The 19,209-nt window shown below is 41.0% G+C and overlaps 1 protein-coding gene across 2 annotated transcripts in view; it reads right to left on the minus strand.

Moving 5' to 3' along the window:
* The window catches only part of Ints4 (integrator complex subunit 4), a 57,483-nt gene extending 40,711 nt beyond the window's left edge, over positions 1-16,772 (minus strand). The window contains exons 1-5 of one of the 2 annotated variants that reach the window (XM_028770586.1): positions 16,578-16,772; positions 12,401-12,595; positions 10,071-10,188; positions 6,103-6,209; positions 1,232-1,417 (exon numbers count right to left, since the gene is read on the minus strand). In XM_028770586.1, coding sequence (XP_028626419.1) covers positions 1,232-1,417; positions 6,103-6,209; positions 10,071-10,188; positions 12,401-12,595; positions 16,578-16,631 — 660 coding nt within the window. In that variant the 5' untranslated portion in view covers positions 16,632-16,772. The remainder of the gene's footprint in view (positions 1-1,231; positions 1,418-6,102; positions 6,210-10,070; positions 10,189-12,400; positions 12,596-16,577) is intronic. The other variant, XM_028770585.1, reaches the window with a different exon arrangement.
* Positions 16,773-19,209: the final 2,437 nt, after the last annotated feature.

Consider the following 19,209-nt stretch of genomic DNA (forward strand, 5'->3'; position numbering starts at 1 on the left):
TACAGCCTAAGCGTTTGTGCAGAAGGTCAGTATTTCTAACGTCTCCACATCATCCCACGTATATCACATCATACCAGACTAAGATGGTACCTTTAGCCAGAATCAGTCTAAATATAAGACATGGCCAAAGACTTTTCTGTATAACCATTCAAGATATTTAATAACTCTAATCCATGCACTGTTTCAAAGTGTTAGAAAAAGATGAAATAATGGTAAGAAATAAAAAGAAGAAGGCTGGATATACAGCTCAATGGAGCTGTAGAATATTTGCCAATCATTTACAAAGCCCTGGGTTCAGTTCTGAGCACCAGAAGAAAAAAAAAAAGCTCAGTAACTGATTACCACGACTTCCCCAAAAAATACTTCTCTTAACTACATCTCTATAGAGACCACCTACTACATGCCTATTGTAACATAATACCAAGTCACACGCTTTCTTGCTGGAACCAGTATACCTAAGGGAGAGCTCTGATTTGACATTATAACAAATACAGATGATATAATCCTTCTTTCAGATAGAGAGATAAAGGCTCCCAACAGAGCCCAAAGAAAAGCACATTAAAGCTTAGATAACAACTGCCTTTCTGACGTTACCATAGCCATTTTGAATAAAACTTGCATTTTGAATAAGTGGTCAAACAAAGTTTAAGTTCCCAAGACCTCCCTGGGTAAATGGCATCCTGCTTGGCATAAGACAGGTTGCCCTACCACAACTGAATAACCCAACCAATGGGAACAAGATAAGTGTACCACAAAGACATATCTCTAAGGAAGTCCCCTATCCCTAAATCCTGGTTGGGGGACAACTTGGTACAGATGTTTGTGGATTTAAGGCTTAAAAGCTCTGTTGCATTCTGGCTTGGGGTTCAGTCTCAGCTCCTGAATGTGATCTGCATCACTGATCAATCAGTCCTGACGTGAGTGTTCAATAAACTATCCCTGTTTGGTGAGACTGGTGTTCATGTGGTTTGTGGGGCAATTCCTGGACCCCAACACTTGTCATACAGAAACCTGTATCTTCAGTTTTATAGGGCCACCACCAATAAGATGTGTACTGGGGGATTTTAGAATATATCTACTTCCATTATCTTAGAGATGAACCAAGCGTGGGGCTAAAGCAGGAGGATTGCTCCAAATCCAAGGTCTACAGATAGTCAGACCCAATCTCAGAAAAGAGAAGAGAAAGAAAGAAAAACAAAAAGTATCCCCTTTTACTTTTTATCACATTTACCATGGCTTTTATAGCTGCTGTTCTGACACGTGGATCTTGGTCACTGAAGTAATCCCCGATAATCTTCTGGACATCTCTGGCAGTTAAGCCTTCAGTATCCTTTGTGATACTTTTCTCCAAAGAGCCAAGGTTGCCAAGTAATTGCAGGCATTTATTCCTTACACCATGGGAAGTATCTGTCAGGTGCTAAAAAATAAAAGAAAAAACCAAAGAATATGATTAAGATAGCTTAAAAAACAAACAAAAAACTGGGAAAAAAGCACTCTACCCCTTCTCATTCTCACTGGTCTGTGTAGCACCAAAGTGCCTAAGGACTCATCTGCCTCCTCAAAATATTATTTCTAATTTATTAATTAACTTATTTATTATATATGTGAGTGATGGTGCCCACAAAGAGTCCAGAAGAAAGTATCAGATCCTCTGGGGTTAGAGGTACAGGTGGCTATAAGCTGCCCAACATAGGTAGTAGGAATCAAATTCCTGCCCTTTGCAAGAGTAATATGCACTCTTATTTGCAGAGTCATCTCTTCAAACCCAATTTTAGAAACTTTTAATGGCCAGAGAGAAACATGAAAAAACTCTTTTGAGTTTAAAGCTTAGTGAATTCTCACAAACTAAATACATACATAAACTAAGAACCAGATAACAAAATGGCATGGTAGCACACACCTTCAAGTCCAGCACTCAGGAGGCAGAGTCAGACAGATCTCTATAAATTTGAGGCCAACCTAGTCTACATACAGAGTTCTAGGCCAGCAGGATTACAAAGTAAGACTCTGTGGAAGAACCTGGGATAGTGTGTGCCAGAGAGTAAAGATAACATTGTCCTTCTTTAATGTTATTCATCACCATTATGTGTTCGTGTATGATGTGCATATGTGAGTTTGGTTAAATGTATGTCACAGTACATATGTGGAAATCAAAGGACAACTTTCAGGAGTCAGTTTTTCTCCGCAATATGGATTCTGAGGATTGAATCCAAGCTTGGAAGACAAGTGCTTTTATCCAGTGAGCTGCCTTTCTGGTCTAGAGATACTGTCAGTATTTACATGACACCAATGGAAGCAATCAAAACAGAAAGACAATGGACTATTCCACAAGACAAATGACTCAATGGCATTTAAAGACAAAAACAAAAGGCAAAAACAGTCTTAAGAGATTGAAAGAAACTTTAGAGTAATCACATGTAGTATGTGGGTCTTTTGGATCCTAATCTAAAACAAAAACAAAGCCAAGGGTATATTTAGTGCAATTAATACAAACACATATGTTATTAAGGAGTTCCTGCTAAATGGTGTACCCTGAATATTCTTTAATATATCATTTAGAGATATTCCGAAGTCCTTGCAAAGTACAACATGATGCCAAGAGATTCATGTTAAAATAGTAAAGCACACACAAAAAAATAGTAAAGCACAACAAAAAAAATGAAGAGATGAAAAAGATTACAAAATTAATTATGGAATATAGTCAAAACTACAAAAAAAAAAAAAAAACTGGGTATGTTAGCACATGCTTGTACTCCTAGCACTTAGAAGCTGAGACAGGAGGATTACATAAAAGAGGCCAGCCTAGACAACATGAGTACCAGGGTTGCCAGGGACACATGGAGAAGGAAAGAACAGTAAGTTTTAAATCATCCATGAGATGTAGGAAAGAAGAAAGCCAGTGTCAGCCCACAGCTCTGACCACTGGCCATGTCGTCTGGTCTCAGAACTGCACACTTCTCGTCTGGCTTCCTTATGGTCTATCAAAAAAGCTAAGTTTAGAAATAAAAATATATTTAAAATAACTTTATATGCTTTAAACCATAGTATTAATATTAGCTATTGCTACCATCACTTAAATCAGTAAGGATGGTAAAAAGTTACATACACAGTTTCAGGAGGGAACAGCCACACATACAACTGCCAAAACAAGTTATCTAGTTCCTTCAAGTCCAAATGTCTAGCTTTTTTTCTATGCATGTAATCACTGATCTAAATATGTAGTACTAATTTCCCTTTGCCCTCCTTCTTGCCCCCTGGCCCTGCCCCATGTCTCTGTCACACTGTCACTCTGTCTCTAATGTCTCTAATGTGGGAATAGTCTCTCAGAAATGTAGTCCTCTCCTCCTGCTCTAACTCAGCATCCCCCATATTCCTAAGTAAAGAGTAACTGAGTAGGGCTGTAGCTGTAGCTCCGTGGCAGCACACTTGCCTAGCTTTGCACAGGCTCTTCACTTCTGTTTCAATACCACAGGTTTACATGGGCAGGAGACACAGGAAATCTCATGAGAAAGCTCCTTTTCAAGAAGCTGGGCTCTCAGCATGGGACTCCCCACTGTAAAATGGCTCACTCGGGCTGAGTGTGGAACTCACTAGTAGAGGTCTTGCCTATCATGCCTAAAGCCTTGGATTCTAATCTTAACACAGAAAAAAAAATCTAAAAATGTTCCATCAAGAATTTTACCTCATTTAATTCTTTGCCTGCACATTATCTAAGAAAAGAAAACTGTGAGGGCTGACGAGATGACTTAGCAGGTGAAGGATGCTTGCCTTGAAAGCCTAGGAAACTTCAGTTCAATCCTTGGAACCCACATAAAGGTGGGAAGAGAGAATCAACTGCACAAAGTTGTCATCTTAACCTCTGCTTGTACACACACACACACACACATACACACACAGAGTAATATTTTTTAAAATGTTAAACCCTACTCTTCTGTCTCCACACGGCCTCATATATAAGTACTCAAAACATCTACAAAAATATGACACTGAATAGAAAAGTAAAACTCAGAGTTGAGGCAGACAATGACCATCAATTATTAGTTTTTAAAGTAACTCATATTTAGTATGGATACATCATTTTTCATAATCAAACTACTTCCTGAAACAACTCCTGGAAGATATGTCACATCTGTTATATATGCTTTACTTGATTTTCAACTGAACTAAAACCTTCTAGCCTCTATTAAGGTAACCAGGCAACAATGACGTATAACCAACATATTACTCAATGTTAGCACACTGAGTCATACCCTCCAGGCATCAAATATAATTTTATGATGATGTCCTTCCCCCACAGGTCACGTCATACCCGTTATCATTATAACTGCCAAGTGAGGCCGGGGCCATGGCTCAGTGAGTAGTGACTGTTACTCAAGCATGGAGACTTGATCCCAGCCGCCCCCAGACCCTCTACCCCTCATCATGGCGGCCCAGTGCACCTGTAACCCCAGTGTAATAGGGTGGAGACAGACAGGTCTAAGGGCTCACAGGCCAGAGGAGAGAACTCAAGGTCAGTAAAAGACCTTGTCTCAAAAATAAAGAGCAATAAAGAAGGACACCTGACATTTACCTCCGGCTTATAAGTGCTCACTCAGGCAAATGTACCCTCCCCACCACATACAAATTTGTCATGAGAAAGCCAGCTGCTAACTGTCTGTTGTGCACTCCGTTAGGCCACAAAGTGCAACCATTTTCACATTAATAGAGTGAGCCAGCAAATCACATCTCTAGTAACAGCACTAGTCCGTCAATAAATAGAAACAGGTTTAGTGTGGTGGTACATGCCTTGGGAGGCAGAGGCAAGTGGAACTCAGTGTGTTTGAGGCTAGCCTGGTCTACATAGCAAGTATGAGGCAAGCCTGGATCAGAAAAAAATAAAAACAAACAAATAAATAAAATCAATGTCATACTACTTCCTAAATAATTCTCAAAATCTACCATCTCATGCCTTCCATCTTCCCACTACTTTAATCCAAGCTACTCTTTCTCACAAGAATCATCATAGCAGGGTCAGCAAGTCAGCTCAGTGGGAAAGGCTCTGGCAGCCAGGTTTAATACCAATCTCAAAGCCACATGATGGAAGGAGAAAGCTAACTCCTGCCAGATCTCCTCTCACTTCCTATGTCAGGACTCTCCTGTCTCCTACACCCAATAATCTCATAAATGTGCTTGTTTTAAAGAATTACTACAGCACTTAGCTTAATTTCCAAACACCAAGGATTAAAAAGAGCAGCTTTTACAGTCGCCAAGAGTTCTTAAAGTTCACTCTGAGGACTACACTGTGTTACAGGGTATTTGATTATACTGTGAACCCCAAGATTGTGCTGTTTACTAGAAAAACCCATTTCTAGTTGTGGTGTGGCTCAGCCGTAGCACACACCTTTAATCCAAGAGCTTTCTGTTTATTGTAAACAGGATTAATAAAGTCAACCACACTTAATCCCAGCACTTGGGAGGCAGAGGCAGGCGGATTTCTGAGTTCAAGGCCAGCCTGGTCTACAGAGTGAGTTCCAGGACAGCCAGGACTGCACAGAGAAACCCTGTCTCAAAAAAAAAAACAAAAAAACAAACAAAAAAACAAAAAACAAAAAACAAAAAAAGTCAACCACAGGTCAAGAGGCTGAGCAAGCAACAAGTTGACAGGAAGTGGACATAGGAAATAACCATAAAGTAAAAGGAAGTCAGGAGAACGGATAGAAAGACACACAGGAGATAGAAGGGAGGACATTGAGTTAGAGACTTTTTTGAGCTGGCATGGAGGAAAGCCTCCTTTTCCTTCTCAGGTGTCAGCTGAGGAAGATCAGCAGGGTTCTTCCTCTACTTCTCTGAGCTACCAGGCTTTCACCCTGTACCTGGCTTTCGAGTTAATAAAATCGAACTTTTAAGATTTCGTTTAAAAGGCTGGGCGGTGGTGGCACACGCCTTTAATCCCAGCACTGGGAGGCAGAGGCAGATGGATTTCTGAGTTCGAGGCCAGCCTGGTCTACAAAGCGAGTTCCAGGACAGCCAGGGCTACACAGAGAAACCCTGTCTCGAAAAAACCAAAAAAAAGATATTTTGTTTAAAAACAACAGGGCAGAGAATTCACGAAGACCCTCTTACCTTGCAGGCTACGTCCACTAGTCGCACTTGGGTAGCTTGATTCTCTGGTAGTTTACTGCCAATTGCAAGCAACGTGTCTAAGAGTTGAGCTAGGACTTGATGAGACTCTAGGAAAGAGGAAAGGTTGAATTACAAAATTTCAAGAGAGCACTATCAACACTAACTTACTTTGGGAAGGAATGTAGACTCTTATTTACTTATTTATTTACTTACTCACTTATTTCTGTCTAATCTTTTATCCCCTCAATTAAACGCTAAATTTCCAAAGGAATTGGGTCTTAGAAATTTGAGATTTAGGATTGGGCATAGTCCTATGCACAAAGTAGGTCTTTCAAAAACATTTAGTATCAGTGGCTAGTGAATTAGAAGTCAACTAAAGCAGGAAAACATTGCCTGTGTCAACAAACAAACAAACGGTACAACAGCTGAGTGTGGTGGTCACACCTTTAATCTCAGGACTTGGGAGGCAGAGGCAGGTGGATTTCTGAGTTACAAATCGAGTTCCACTGAGAAACCCTTTCTTGAAAAAAAAAAAACAAAAGAAAATGGAAAAACGGTACATGAAGATGAAAAAAAAACCTTCCAAGCAAAATCCAAACATGCAGACATGCCATTCACAAATTTCTCTCGACCTCTAACCTGCCTTTTGTAACTCATCTCTGCAAGTTTCAATCTTTTCTGTGCTTGTTTTGAGACAGGTCTCATGTAGCCCTGAACTTTCAGTGTAGCCAAAGCTGACACAGGACTCTGAATGTGCTGCCTCCATCTCCTGCTGGCACTACGGGTGTGTGCTGCCACACCTGGCTACTCTTACACGTCTATTCTAGTACTTTCCCAACCTCCTGCACTTCTAACTCATCTCTCTCAGGCTAACTTGACTACCTAGAACTTGTCCTCTCAGCCTTCAGGGTGCACCTAATAACCCTTGGAGCGATCCTGATCCCCAAGAGGATGAATTGTCCATGTTCTCTTGTTCCACACAAAGCATGAAACTTTACTTATTTTTCCGTCACACTAAACTAAAAACACAAAGATGCTTGATGACAAAGACCATACTTTATTCACCTCCATTATCTCAAAATCTAGAATAACTTATATGTGCTCAATAAATACCTAATAAATGGCACAGGGCCAAATCAAAAAACAAACAAACAAAAGGCCTACGTCAATCTTCTCAACCAGATCATCTTTATATAAAGGCTCTTCTGGAACTTCTGATTGAATGCATGCTTTTGATGTATTTTCCCATCACAATGATCAAATGGATGCTTGACAAGTGACTATTAAACAAATCTGTGATCAGCAGAAATTACTGGCTAGGAACTGTTTCATAAGAAAACATAAAAAGCAAAAGTAAAACTTGAGCAAACAAACAACACACACACATACATACACACACACATGCTCTTCTGTCTTTCAAAATATAGTCCTTATAATGTTGGTGGGATACAAGAGGATTTTAGGTAATTCAAGTGATCTTGGCCATAGTTAGAAGTTTAGTTCTATAGTAAAACATGTGCCCACCATGTGTAAGGCTCTCAGATCCAACAGCAGAAGGGAGTCACATATGGAACAAGCCACAGATATGAAAAGGTAGTCATAGATAACAGAAGAGGCAAAGATACCCCCAATGTCATACTGATTTATTTCCTTATAAAGATAACATTATATAACATCCACAAAAAGCTAACTAAAACTTACAAAGCTTATCTCTGATAAACCAAAAATCTAATCTAAATCTTGAATCCTGGGCTAGAGCTGGCTCAGTGGTTAAGAGAGTTTGTCCCTAATTCAGAGGACTGAAATTTGTTTCCCACACCCATGTCAAGCAGCTTACAACTGCCTGGAATTCCAGCTCCTATGGACCCAACACTCTTTTCTGGCCTTCACGGAAACCTACACACAAAGCTGTCATACACACACACACACACACACACACACACATACACACACACACACACACACACATAAAACTTTAAATCCTGAATCCCAGTTTCTCTCCTGAGTTTCTGAGCAATAATGCATCTGCAGACTGTATATTTCTACATGGTCAGTAAATGATTCCCCAATATCAAACCAAATTCCTCAGAGGTACCATATTCTTTCTAAAACTTGACTTGATCATTGTATGTCCTCAATCATAAAACTTCACATTCCTACACTGCCTACAAAATACCTTTCAGTTCCTCAGCACTCAAGACTTATCATTTACCCTCAAAGCACCTCACTACTCCCTGGTGCTCTGTCAAAAACAAAACCCATTCAAGTTCCTTAAATACCTCCTGGTTTCCCCAGCTCTCTGCCTCTTATTGACATGCACATTACTCTGCTCTACCTCTTATCCACCAAGCAACAGTCAACTTTGCCACACACCATGTAGCCTGGACGAACTACTAAACTTCGCTGAGCGTTTCTTTACTTATGTATAAAATAGAAACATTAGGAGCTGGAGAAATGGTGCAGCAGTTAAGAGGGCGTGCTGATCTTGGGAGATCCTGAATTCAGTACCCAGAATCCCCATCGGGCAGCTCACAATTATCTGTATCCTCAGCTTTGGGGGATCTGACTCTATCTTCTTCTGGCCTCTGAAGGAATACACACACACATGCACGCACACATGCATACACAAAAAAAACATAAAACTTTTTGTTATTTGGTCATTTTTCAAGACATCATTTCTCTGTGTAGTCCTGGCTGCCCTAGAACTCACTCTGTAGACGAGGCTCGCCTGTGTAGTCCTGGCTGCCCTAGAACTCACTCTGTAGACGAGGCTGGCTTTGCACTCACAGACAAAGGCCTGGCTCTGCTCCCAAGTGTTAGAATGAAAAGTGTGTACCACCACTGCCTGGCTATAAAATAACATTTTAAAAATATACTTGGAGATGCATTCCTTTAATCTGAACACTTCAAGACAGAGGCAGGCAGACCTCTGTTGAGTTGTGAGGCACACCTGGTCTATATAGTGAGTTCAAGGCCAACCAGACCTACACGTAATGAGACCATGTCTCAAAAATACCAAAAAGCCAAACCAAAACAAAAAAATACTTGGAATTATTTTTAAAGAATTTTTAAAATTAATATCTATCTATGTGAAATAAGGTATAATAAATATACAGCACTTTGTAAGGTCACAATGATATTAAAATAAAGCTATAGGCAGAGACAGAACCTTAAGTTCTGACTTTTAACTCTCTATGCAGGCAAAGATAACTCTAAACTTTTTTTTTATTATTATTATTTTGGTTTGGTTTGGTTTTGGTTTTTGAGACAGGGTTTCTCTGTGTAGCCCTGGCTGTCCTGGAACTCATTCTGTAGACCAGGCTGGCCTGGAACTCAGAAATCCACCTGCCTCTGCCTCACAAGTGCTAGGATTAAAGGTGTGTGCTACCACTGTCCGGTGACTCTAAACTTTTGAGTCTCCTACCTCTACCTCTAAGTGCTAGAATTACATGTGATCCACCATGTGCACTTTATGTGCTGATGAGAGGGGCTGGGGGGGGAGGGATTCGAACCTAGGACTTCATTCTAGGTAAGCACTCTTCCAACTGAGCTATGACCTGCTCAGTTTATGCAGTGACGGAGACTAAACCCACAGCTTCATGAATGCTAGGCCAGATAAGCATTCTACCAACTGAGCTACATCCTTAGACCATAAAACTATATTTTATCCTTAAAATAAATACATGTACATGTCTCTATTAAACCATCTTCAAATTCCTTTTTAAGAAGAAGACACGAGGCTTATATACATAACCCAGGAGACTCAGTCAGACTCAGTTTCAAGTTTTAGGTCATTCTGGTACCTAGTAAGTTACAGGACAGCCTGGGCTAGAGTAAGACCTTATCTTAAAAAAAAAAAAAAAAAAAAAAGAAATGTTCTTTTTAATGCAAATCAACAGCAACCTTCGTTGTAAATTCTGTACATAAGAACTGAAGACTTGTGCTCTGACTACACAGCCTTTACTTACTTTCACTCTGCAGTATGTTAATGGCATCCTCCATTATGCAGTCTGGAGAGAACCCTGCAGTCTTTGATAATAATCCCAACAGTGATGCAATCTTCAGTCTCACAGATGGATCATTTTCCTAGAAAAAAAACAAAAGACAACTGTCATTCCATGCTCTGCTCTTAGCTAGCAAACATACAGGACACAGGAAACTGACATCCCAAAGGATATTCAAAGATCCAACTATTCCAAAGCTTCATTTCTAAAAAATTAACTTCATACACCTCAAGCGACAGCCTTGCTCCTCAATACAGCAAATGGAAATGTTTATGTCTTCTTGTAGTTAGCCTCTAAAACCAAAAAAATGTGCATTTGACACTAAACGTATCTTATCTCCACTACTCAGTCAATGCTGGACGTCATAGCCGTTTCCCCACCAACATGGCTGACCTGGACACCCAGCATCATGGCTGGATGGAGAGTGGGAGCCAGGGTGGCCGCTGTGACCACTAGGAAGAACCCTGCATCGGTGGACCACTAGGTCCTGAGTTGAAGGCTGGTACAAGCAAGTGCAACTAACTGAGGGTAGATCATGTGCCTGGGCTCTAGCTTCAAGGGAGAAAGGAAAATGTGATGTCTGGCCATTTTAGTGTAGAGTTGGAAGTTAATCTCTAAGATTGCTGTGATAAGAAATGTCTCCTCAAGATAAAAACTAAGTTGTTCTTTATCATACTATATAGTTAAGTACATGGCACAATACTCAACACTGAAAAGATGTTTAATGAATATATATGAAACTGGATGGGGTAAGGAGGGGTCTTGTCAGTGTCGACATTAAATAACCTTTCTATACCAATGACAAAAGTGTTTAAATTTGGGTTGGAAAAAAATAAACTACCATCCAAATGTGACTGCCCCCACCCCCACCCCCATCCCCCTAATACACACACACTTCACCCATATATTTTTGGTTGTGGTTTTATTTTTTATTTTCCATTTATTATTTATGTCTGTATATGTGTATATGTGTGTGCATGTATACATGTGCCACACACTTTCAGGAGATTCTTGTGCTTCTGCCTCCTTTCTCTCCATAGGAATGCTGGAATTACCAATATGCCATAATATCCTCTCTCTCTCTTTCTTTCTCTCTCTCTCTTTCTCTCTCTCTTTTTCTCTTTCTCTTGGTTTTTCAAGACAGGGTTTCTCTGTGTAGCTGTCCTGGACTGGCCTCAAACTCCCAAACTTAGTGATCTGCCTGCCTCTGCCTCCTAAATGCTGAGATTAAAAGCGTGCACCACCACTGCCTGGCTAGCATCCTGCTTCTTTATAAGGGTTCTGGGAATTCAATTCCGGGAGTCAGCTTTACACAGTAAGCACCTTTACCTGACTGAGCCAACCTCACTGGCCTTGTTTTTGATTTCCTGAGACAAGGTCTGCTTCTATAGTCCTAGATAGCCTGAAGCTCACTGTGCAGCTCAGGCTGGCTACAATCTCTCAATCCCCCTGCCTCAACTTTCCCAGCTCTGGGATGATAGGCATGCACTACCACCAGCTCATTTAGTTTCTAAGGAAGCACCAGATACAACCAGGCCTAAAGCAAGGGAATGGAAAACAGATTTGGTCAGAAGACCTAAAATCCTTCATGCTATGCCATTTACCATATGCATTACTTTGGGAACATAATTTTTCTGTAAAATTAATCTTAATATATAAGTACAGAGAAAGAGAAAGTAGTCGAAACCAGCCAGAGTTAGTATAAAGACAAACTCATTATAAAGATGAATATAGGTAGGAGCTAGCGAGATGGCTGGGCAGTTCAGAGCACTTGCTGCTCTTTCAGAAGATCTGCTTGATTACCAACACCTAGACTGAGGCTCACAACCATTTGTAACTCCAGCTCTAAGGGATACAATGCCATCCTGGGCTACAAAGCAAGCCATTCTATAAAAAGAAAAATGTCACTTTGCTTTAAAAACAAACTAAGAGGGCTATCACAGTAGGCATGAGGGCCTTAAATTAAATCAGGAACAGCAGGAGAATGAGCAAACTACACTCCAGAGTTGAATGAAGCAAAGAGACGTGGCTGATACTTAGTGTTCCTCTGCGTTCTCACTTCACTCTACACACACACACACACAGAGCTCACAGTACCTTAAGCAGGTTATTTGCATGCCTGTCTCCTCCTACTGCCCTGCAAGCTCCTGAGGGCAGACATACCTCATTTTAATCTTGGTATCCACAGTCTCTAGCATATGAATCACACCTTCCTGCGTCTGCAACATTACCCCATTCTGCAGACACAGCACAGCTCTGACAAACAACCCCACCAGGTCCTACAGCCTTCTTACCTTGTAATAATGTTCCAAGAGAATCCTGACTACACCCTCCACACTTTCCGCCTCTACAGGCTTTCTGGCAAACTGGAGTAGGTACTGCAAAGCATCTGCTGGGGAGGTGGCTTTACACAGATCGATGTGGAGAGCTGCAGATTTACTTGGTTTTGTTAATCGGAGCTTTTTAGTCGCAATTTCCTCCTGCTGTTGCTGCAAGACAGTAAAGATGTGAAAACAGAATCTGTAAATTTAACGTGCAGCCATTGGATGGAGATAATTTTTCCCTTCTAATACATATGCTTAGCTAATAGAACTGAGAAATACTGAGGCCAGTGAGATGGCTCAGTGGATAAAGGTGCTTGCTGCCAAGCATGACTATGACCTGAGTTCCATCACCAGAACCCACATGGTAGAAAAAAAAGAACCAACTCTAAACAAACACACACATACACACACACACACACACACACACACACTTGCACAAAATAAATAAATGTTCAAAAAGTGTTTAAATTTGTATAGAAGGGAACCTATCACTATAGGTTCCTTAAGACCTGACACAATAGACAGACAGAGAAAAAAAAACTATAAGATAAATATCATACTCAATAATTTTCTTTTTCTTTTTTTTCTTTTCTTTTTTTTTTTTTTTTTTTTTTTTTTTTTTTTTGTTTTTTTGAGACAGGGTTTCTCTGTGTAGCCCTGGCTGTCCTGGAACTTACTCTGTAGACCAGGCTGGCCTCGAACTCAGAAATCTGCCTGCCCCTGCCTCCCAAGTGCTGGGATTAAAGGCATGCGCCACCACCGCCCAGTACTCAATAATTTTCTTTACTAATATAGTATTTTCTTTACTAATATAGTATTTTAGTGTAGGTTACAATCATTTCCCTCAAAATTTCTCTATCAGGATAATTATAGTCAGAAACATTATATAACATGGAAAAATGTGGCTTTGACGTCAAAAGAATTGTACACTGTTAGCTAGGTGAAGTCTCATCTATAAAAGGGCATTCCAATACTGTTCCCAGGGGATATGTGAGAAACCTATTGTATCCTGCCTTTACTGTACATGTGATAAGCACTAAACACATGCCAGTTCCTGTCCCCTCCTCATCTTTATAACAAAGATTAAACACCAGGAGCACAAAGATTTTAATACTCTATGATAACTATACGTAGAAAATGTAAAATATAAAATTAAAAAATTAGTTTTTCCAATGACTGGGGGCACATACCTGCAACCCTAGCACTCAGGCAGCAGAAGCAGGAGGCTCTAAAACACAAATTTACTTGGACTGCAGCTGGCTCAAGAGTGAGGAATGATTTTTTCCTTAGAGTGGATATGTAAAAAAGGGAATCATCTCTGCCACTGTCAGTAACTTTTATGGAGCCAGGCTCTGTTATTTCTGCCCTCGAGGAACACACATGGTGGGGGACATACAGACACTAGCAAGGACAGCAGCACTGGGAGATGGGATCAGGCAGTTGAGTACACAGTGGGTGGAAGCAACAGGGAAACTAACCTGCTGAACTTTTAATCAGGTTGGAAAGCAAAGGCGCTCTGTATGAAATAGACAACTATAGAAGTGCATGAAACATGGCATGCTAGAAAAGGAAAGGAGGGAGAAAGAAGCGACACTGTAAAAACACGAATGCTCTAAATGCCTCTAACTTAAAAAAAAAAAAGCAAAACAAACAAGCAAATCCTGTAAAGCTGCCAAGCTTATTCTACCTACAATAGAGAAAGAGGGGGAGAGGGACAGAGAGATGGTTTAGCAATAAAGCACTCGCTGCTCCCTCAGAGGACCCACGTTCAGTCCCCAGCACGAAGGGCAGGTGGCTTGCAAATGCGTTAACTCCAGCTCCAGTGATCTGACACCATCTGGCCTTCACAGGCATATAACACATGAAATACATTCATACAGACATACACACAAATAAAAATATATCTTTAATGAGGAAAGGGGGGAGGGAAGGGAAGAGGGAGGAAGGGAAGGAATGCAGAGCCAGAAATTCCAGAAAGAAAACCACAGATGCAGGAGCTCTGAAAAGCTAGAAAAGCTTCTGACCCTTGACTCATTCAAAAAGTTCAGAACTTACTATATATTTAAAAAAAAAAAAAGGAACAATAAAATATTAGAGCCAATATTCAAAGTTATTACATGAGGGCTGTTGGGAATGTAGCTCAGTTTGTAGAGTACCTGCCTCCCATGCTCAAGTCCCTAGGTTCAATCCCCTGCATAAACGAGGAAGTGGAGGTAGGAGGTTTAAAATTCAACCTCAGGTACATTGCAAGTTTTCAGCACCTGGACTATACCTGACCTCGTCTTAGTTATTTTGTTTTGTGTCTCCCCCCACCCCCACCCCCGCCTCCACCCCCTGAACAAGATTTCTCTGTGTAGCCCTTGTTGTCCTGGAACTTGCTTCAAACTCACAGAAATCCACCTGCCTCTGCTTCCTAAGTGATGGGATTAAAGGCATGTGCCAACTCTCCTTAACCCCCTCCCCCTCGGCTGGGACCTTGGTTTTTGTTTTGGTTTGGTTTGGTTTGGTTTTTTAAAAAAGCTGGACCTGCAGAGATGATTCAGGTGTAAAGAACACTTCTTGCTCTTGCAGAGGACCCAGGTTCAATTCCAGCACCCACATGGTGACTCAAGACCAGCTGTAATTCCAGTTCCAGGGGATCTGATGCCCTCTTCGGGCTCTGTGAGCACTGCACATGTGGTACACTGACATACATGCAGACAGAACACCCATACACATAACATAAAGAACAAAAAAATTTTAAGCTCTTGTAAGAAAAAGAATAAAGAGAATGCTAATTTACCTGTAGCCTATAAACAAATGTGCCAAGACAGCAGAAAGGACAGACTGGGAAAAAATACTAGCTGAAAGTTAGAGCTTGGTTTTAGGAAAACGAGAAAATGCCAAGGAGAATGAGAGAATACTGACTTGCCAGTGTAGTTCTCTTTGTGATAATCACACGGCTCTGGCTCTCCAGTTAGACTATACGCTCCCAAAAGGCAGGGGTTCTGACAGCCAAAGACTTCCCACCACACATGGTACACAGAAATCACTCAAGTATTTGAAAATATTGTTAAAAATTTACAATTTCCCTGTTGAATTAATGAATGAATGAAAGGTTTAAGAATCATTTCCCATCAGGCATGGTGATGTACACCTTTAATCCCTACACGGGAAGAAAGGGCAAGCTGGTTTCTCCATGATCAAGATCGGCCTGCGCTACAGAGTGAGACCCTGTTTCAAAAAATGTATTTTTTTTCCTAAACGGGACCATTCTGCCTTAATATCTAAGAATGTTGGCGATCCACGGGCATAAACTGGAGCCTGGTCAAAATGCAGATATTGCACCAACCTACTGAACATAATCTGCATTTTAACAAACTCCCTAAGTGAGCTCAGTGGTAGATCACATCCCTCAGCAAGCATTAGGCCCTAGATTCAATCTCCCCTACTACAAAAAATAAAAAATTTGGAAGTATTCCTCAAGATACATATTTTGCATGTATCTGTATACATATGAAAATCTAAGAAGCAGAATATAACTCTTCTACAGAGATACTATGGAGCACACTGACAGTTCTGACAGGGGCTTGGTCCACCTTTAAAAGACTCCGAGGGAGGATGACGGAACTGCAGTCCTGTGACTCTTGACTGCTTTATCCGAGCCTTGAATTCTACAGACCTTTAGTCAGCCCCTTGGGGCTTTGCAGAAAGCCTAACTAGTCTCTGAAAGTTAGGGGTACAAGAGTCAGGAGGCGTTCTGTCACCAACTGAGGACAGGAGGATGCAAATGTAACCCTATCTGGAACAACCAAGTTGTGAGACATTAAAATAAGATACCTGACAGTTTTTTAAACTATACAGCACTTGTTTGTCCTAATGATTTTGTTTTGTCTTTTTCAAGTGGGCTGGGAGTGTGACTTTGGGCTAGAGTGATAACTTAGCATGCTTTTAAAACAAAACAAAACAAAACAAACAACAAAAACCAAAGTCAGAGTACACATGAGAACAGCGGCCTCGATCTAACACGCCCCCTGCCTGACGTGCAGCCTAGAAACCTAAACCTAAGCCTGCTACACACAAACTTAGGCGCCTATTTGGAGAACAGTCTGGGTCCGGACAACCTTCCCGCGCAGACCAGTCCATGACTTTTTCTGCCAGAGCTTACCTGAACCACTTTAGTGAACTCCTCATACACCCGCTTTTTCAGGTGCGCCGCCATGGCGGTGCTGGACCTTGTTGACTCCTGTACTCGCCTAGAGCGTGGACGAAAATCTTTCTACAGCACCGACTCCGCCGCAATCCCACAATGCAGTGGGGTTGCTGGGTAGAGAGGCCGCTTCCTAAAGCTCGACTGCCCAGTGAGCCGATTGGCTGCAGCTACTGCTGAGAGACGGAAATTAGAACGCGTCCTGAAAACTGGGTGGAGTAAAAACTCGAGGCGGGGCTGTTAGGAGCTGGAGGCAAAACCCGGACCTGTGTCGTGGGCGTTTCCTTGGAGGTTCTCTGCTAGAATCTTAGGGTGTTGCCTTGGTTCCAGCTCCTTCCCGAAGTTCGTTTTCCTTTGTTCCAGTAATTTAAAAGTTACCCATCAATAAAGAAAGAAGAAACAAAAAGAAAGAAAAGCCAAAAATCTTCGTCTTGAATCAATGAAAGGTTTAAGATCATTTTTATGAATGGTACTACTCTAAAAGTCTGAAGATTTAAGGATGCTGGAGGTCTACCTGGGAGCCAAGTCTCTGTCAGAACTGTCAGCGTGTTCCACGCATGTCTAGTTAAGAGACTAATGCTTCCTCTGATAGTTGGGAAACTGTAAGAATCTTGAGCCTGAGGATGAAGCCACATGTTGTGGTGTCAAAAACCAGGCGCCAACATGGAGATAGTGAAAGGCAAAAAATTTTATCATTACAGTTCTCCTTAGTAGTAGGATAAGGTAACAGCAGAATTCTTACATAAGTCCTTTATGATTTTGCAAGCAAGCAAAGCTTAATAAAAGGAGAACTTTTATGATTAGCATTTAGCATAAGCTCAGTTACAGGTTTTTAAACTTCATTGTAATTGGTAGGTTTCAGAAAGCCTTATTTTTTCAAATCAAGTCAGCGTGGTTCTCAGAAGGTCTTTGTAGTCTGTTTCTTTGAAAAACAGTCTGCATAATACGAACATAAATCTCATTTTACCTAAAAAATACAAGTACAAATATCAAGACTCGAGAAACAAGTCTGGAAGCTGAACAATGAGGACAATGGAATTCCTGTAATTATTTAACCCACATAAAAGTAAATAGTGAAGGCAGAAATGGGGGGATCAGATTCTAACATCACAAAACGCCTTTAAAGCTCTGATACTTGAACAAGTGACCTCCATAACAATCATACTGATAATGCCTAACCTAACAAAAACATGCTTACAATGGAATGATACAGAAACAAGAATACCTTGTAATCAAATATATGTGGTATATGTAATCAAATATATGTCCAGGTTTACAACTCACATGCAATGTTGCCTGTTCTTTTTTTTAACCAAAAAAAAGTTAACATGGGATATTTAGAAGATTAATTTATCATTATCAATTGGTCCTGAAATTATTGTGTGGGCATCTTGTGTATTGAGAATGTATTGATATAAAAAATCTGACTGGTTAACTACAGCTTCTAGAGTTTTGTTTTACTGGGTTACTGGAAGGTGGGACTGCTGACCATAAGGGGATTATGGCTGTGAAGGAACTAGTGGTTCAAGACAGGGGAGGGGGCGCTAGCTAGAGACAGAGACTGTGAGACTACGCCAGAGCTGGGAGTTGCCAGTAGAATTTTTTTTTTAATACATCCTGCAACAGGAAACAGAAGGTTGGTAGGTACAGAAGACCCAAAACACATAAAAGATTATCTTTATCCTATAGTCTATGTGGGAAGACTATGTTACTGCTCAGATGGAAAGGTATCCTGGCAGTTGGGAGCCAAGGAATACCACAAAGTCACATTGTACAACAAACCTCACACAAGATTTCTTGGCAGGGAAAAACCCAGAAGGGTGACTGCCAATGTTCAGACAAGAAACAGCAGAGGACTAAGGAGAGTCAGGGTTTATACAGGATTCCGGGGGGCCAGGCGGGGGTGCAGGGGGGGAGCTTTCCAGAGTGGGGATTGATGGGATTTCAAGTCTAGAGCTCCCCCGCCACCGCCTCCCTCCTTTACTGTAGAGTTGGAGATGGGTCTGGCTTTAGGTGTTCTGTGGGGGGAACCTGGTGGTTGGAGGGTCCTGGGGGGGGGAGGCAGGCCTGGCCACTCATGGACCTCAAGTGGCTTACAAAGACAGATACCTAAATGGATTGTCACAGAGCAGCAGAAGTGCTGGATAAGGGAATGTGGTTCAAAAGGACCAACTTTCCTCGGGAGGATTTTTTATCTAACTTTTAAAAAGTACATTTTCCAGAGAAAAAGAAGGAATCTCAGGCTTCAGAGACAATAGAGCGTACAATCTGTCAGAGAACATAATTAGCAAACAGTACACTGAGTAAATAATAGCTGTTTTTATCATTCCAATATTTGAATATTCTATGTAATACAAGTTGGTAGTAACTGTAAAGCCATTAGCTGTTGTATTTGTACCTGTCCTCCCAATCCCAGACAGCCTGAAATAGATCTCTTATGGGCTAGCAGATTTTTAGCAACTTTTAAGGCAAGCCTGTGCTAACCATTATTTTATATGTCACACTAAGAAAAACTGAAATTCTGATAGGTCTGCCTTTATATGTTACTTGGCCTCTTCTCCTTGGCGCTTTTAATATTTCCCCTTTGCTC

The sequence above is a fragment of the Grammomys surdaster genome, unplaced genomic scaffold (assembly GCF_004785775.1).
Source record: "Grammomys surdaster isolate TR1022 unplaced genomic scaffold, NIH_TR_1.0 203, whole genome shotgun sequence".
Taxonomy (NCBI): Eukaryota; Metazoa; Chordata; class Mammalia; order Rodentia; family Muridae; genus Grammomys; species Grammomys surdaster.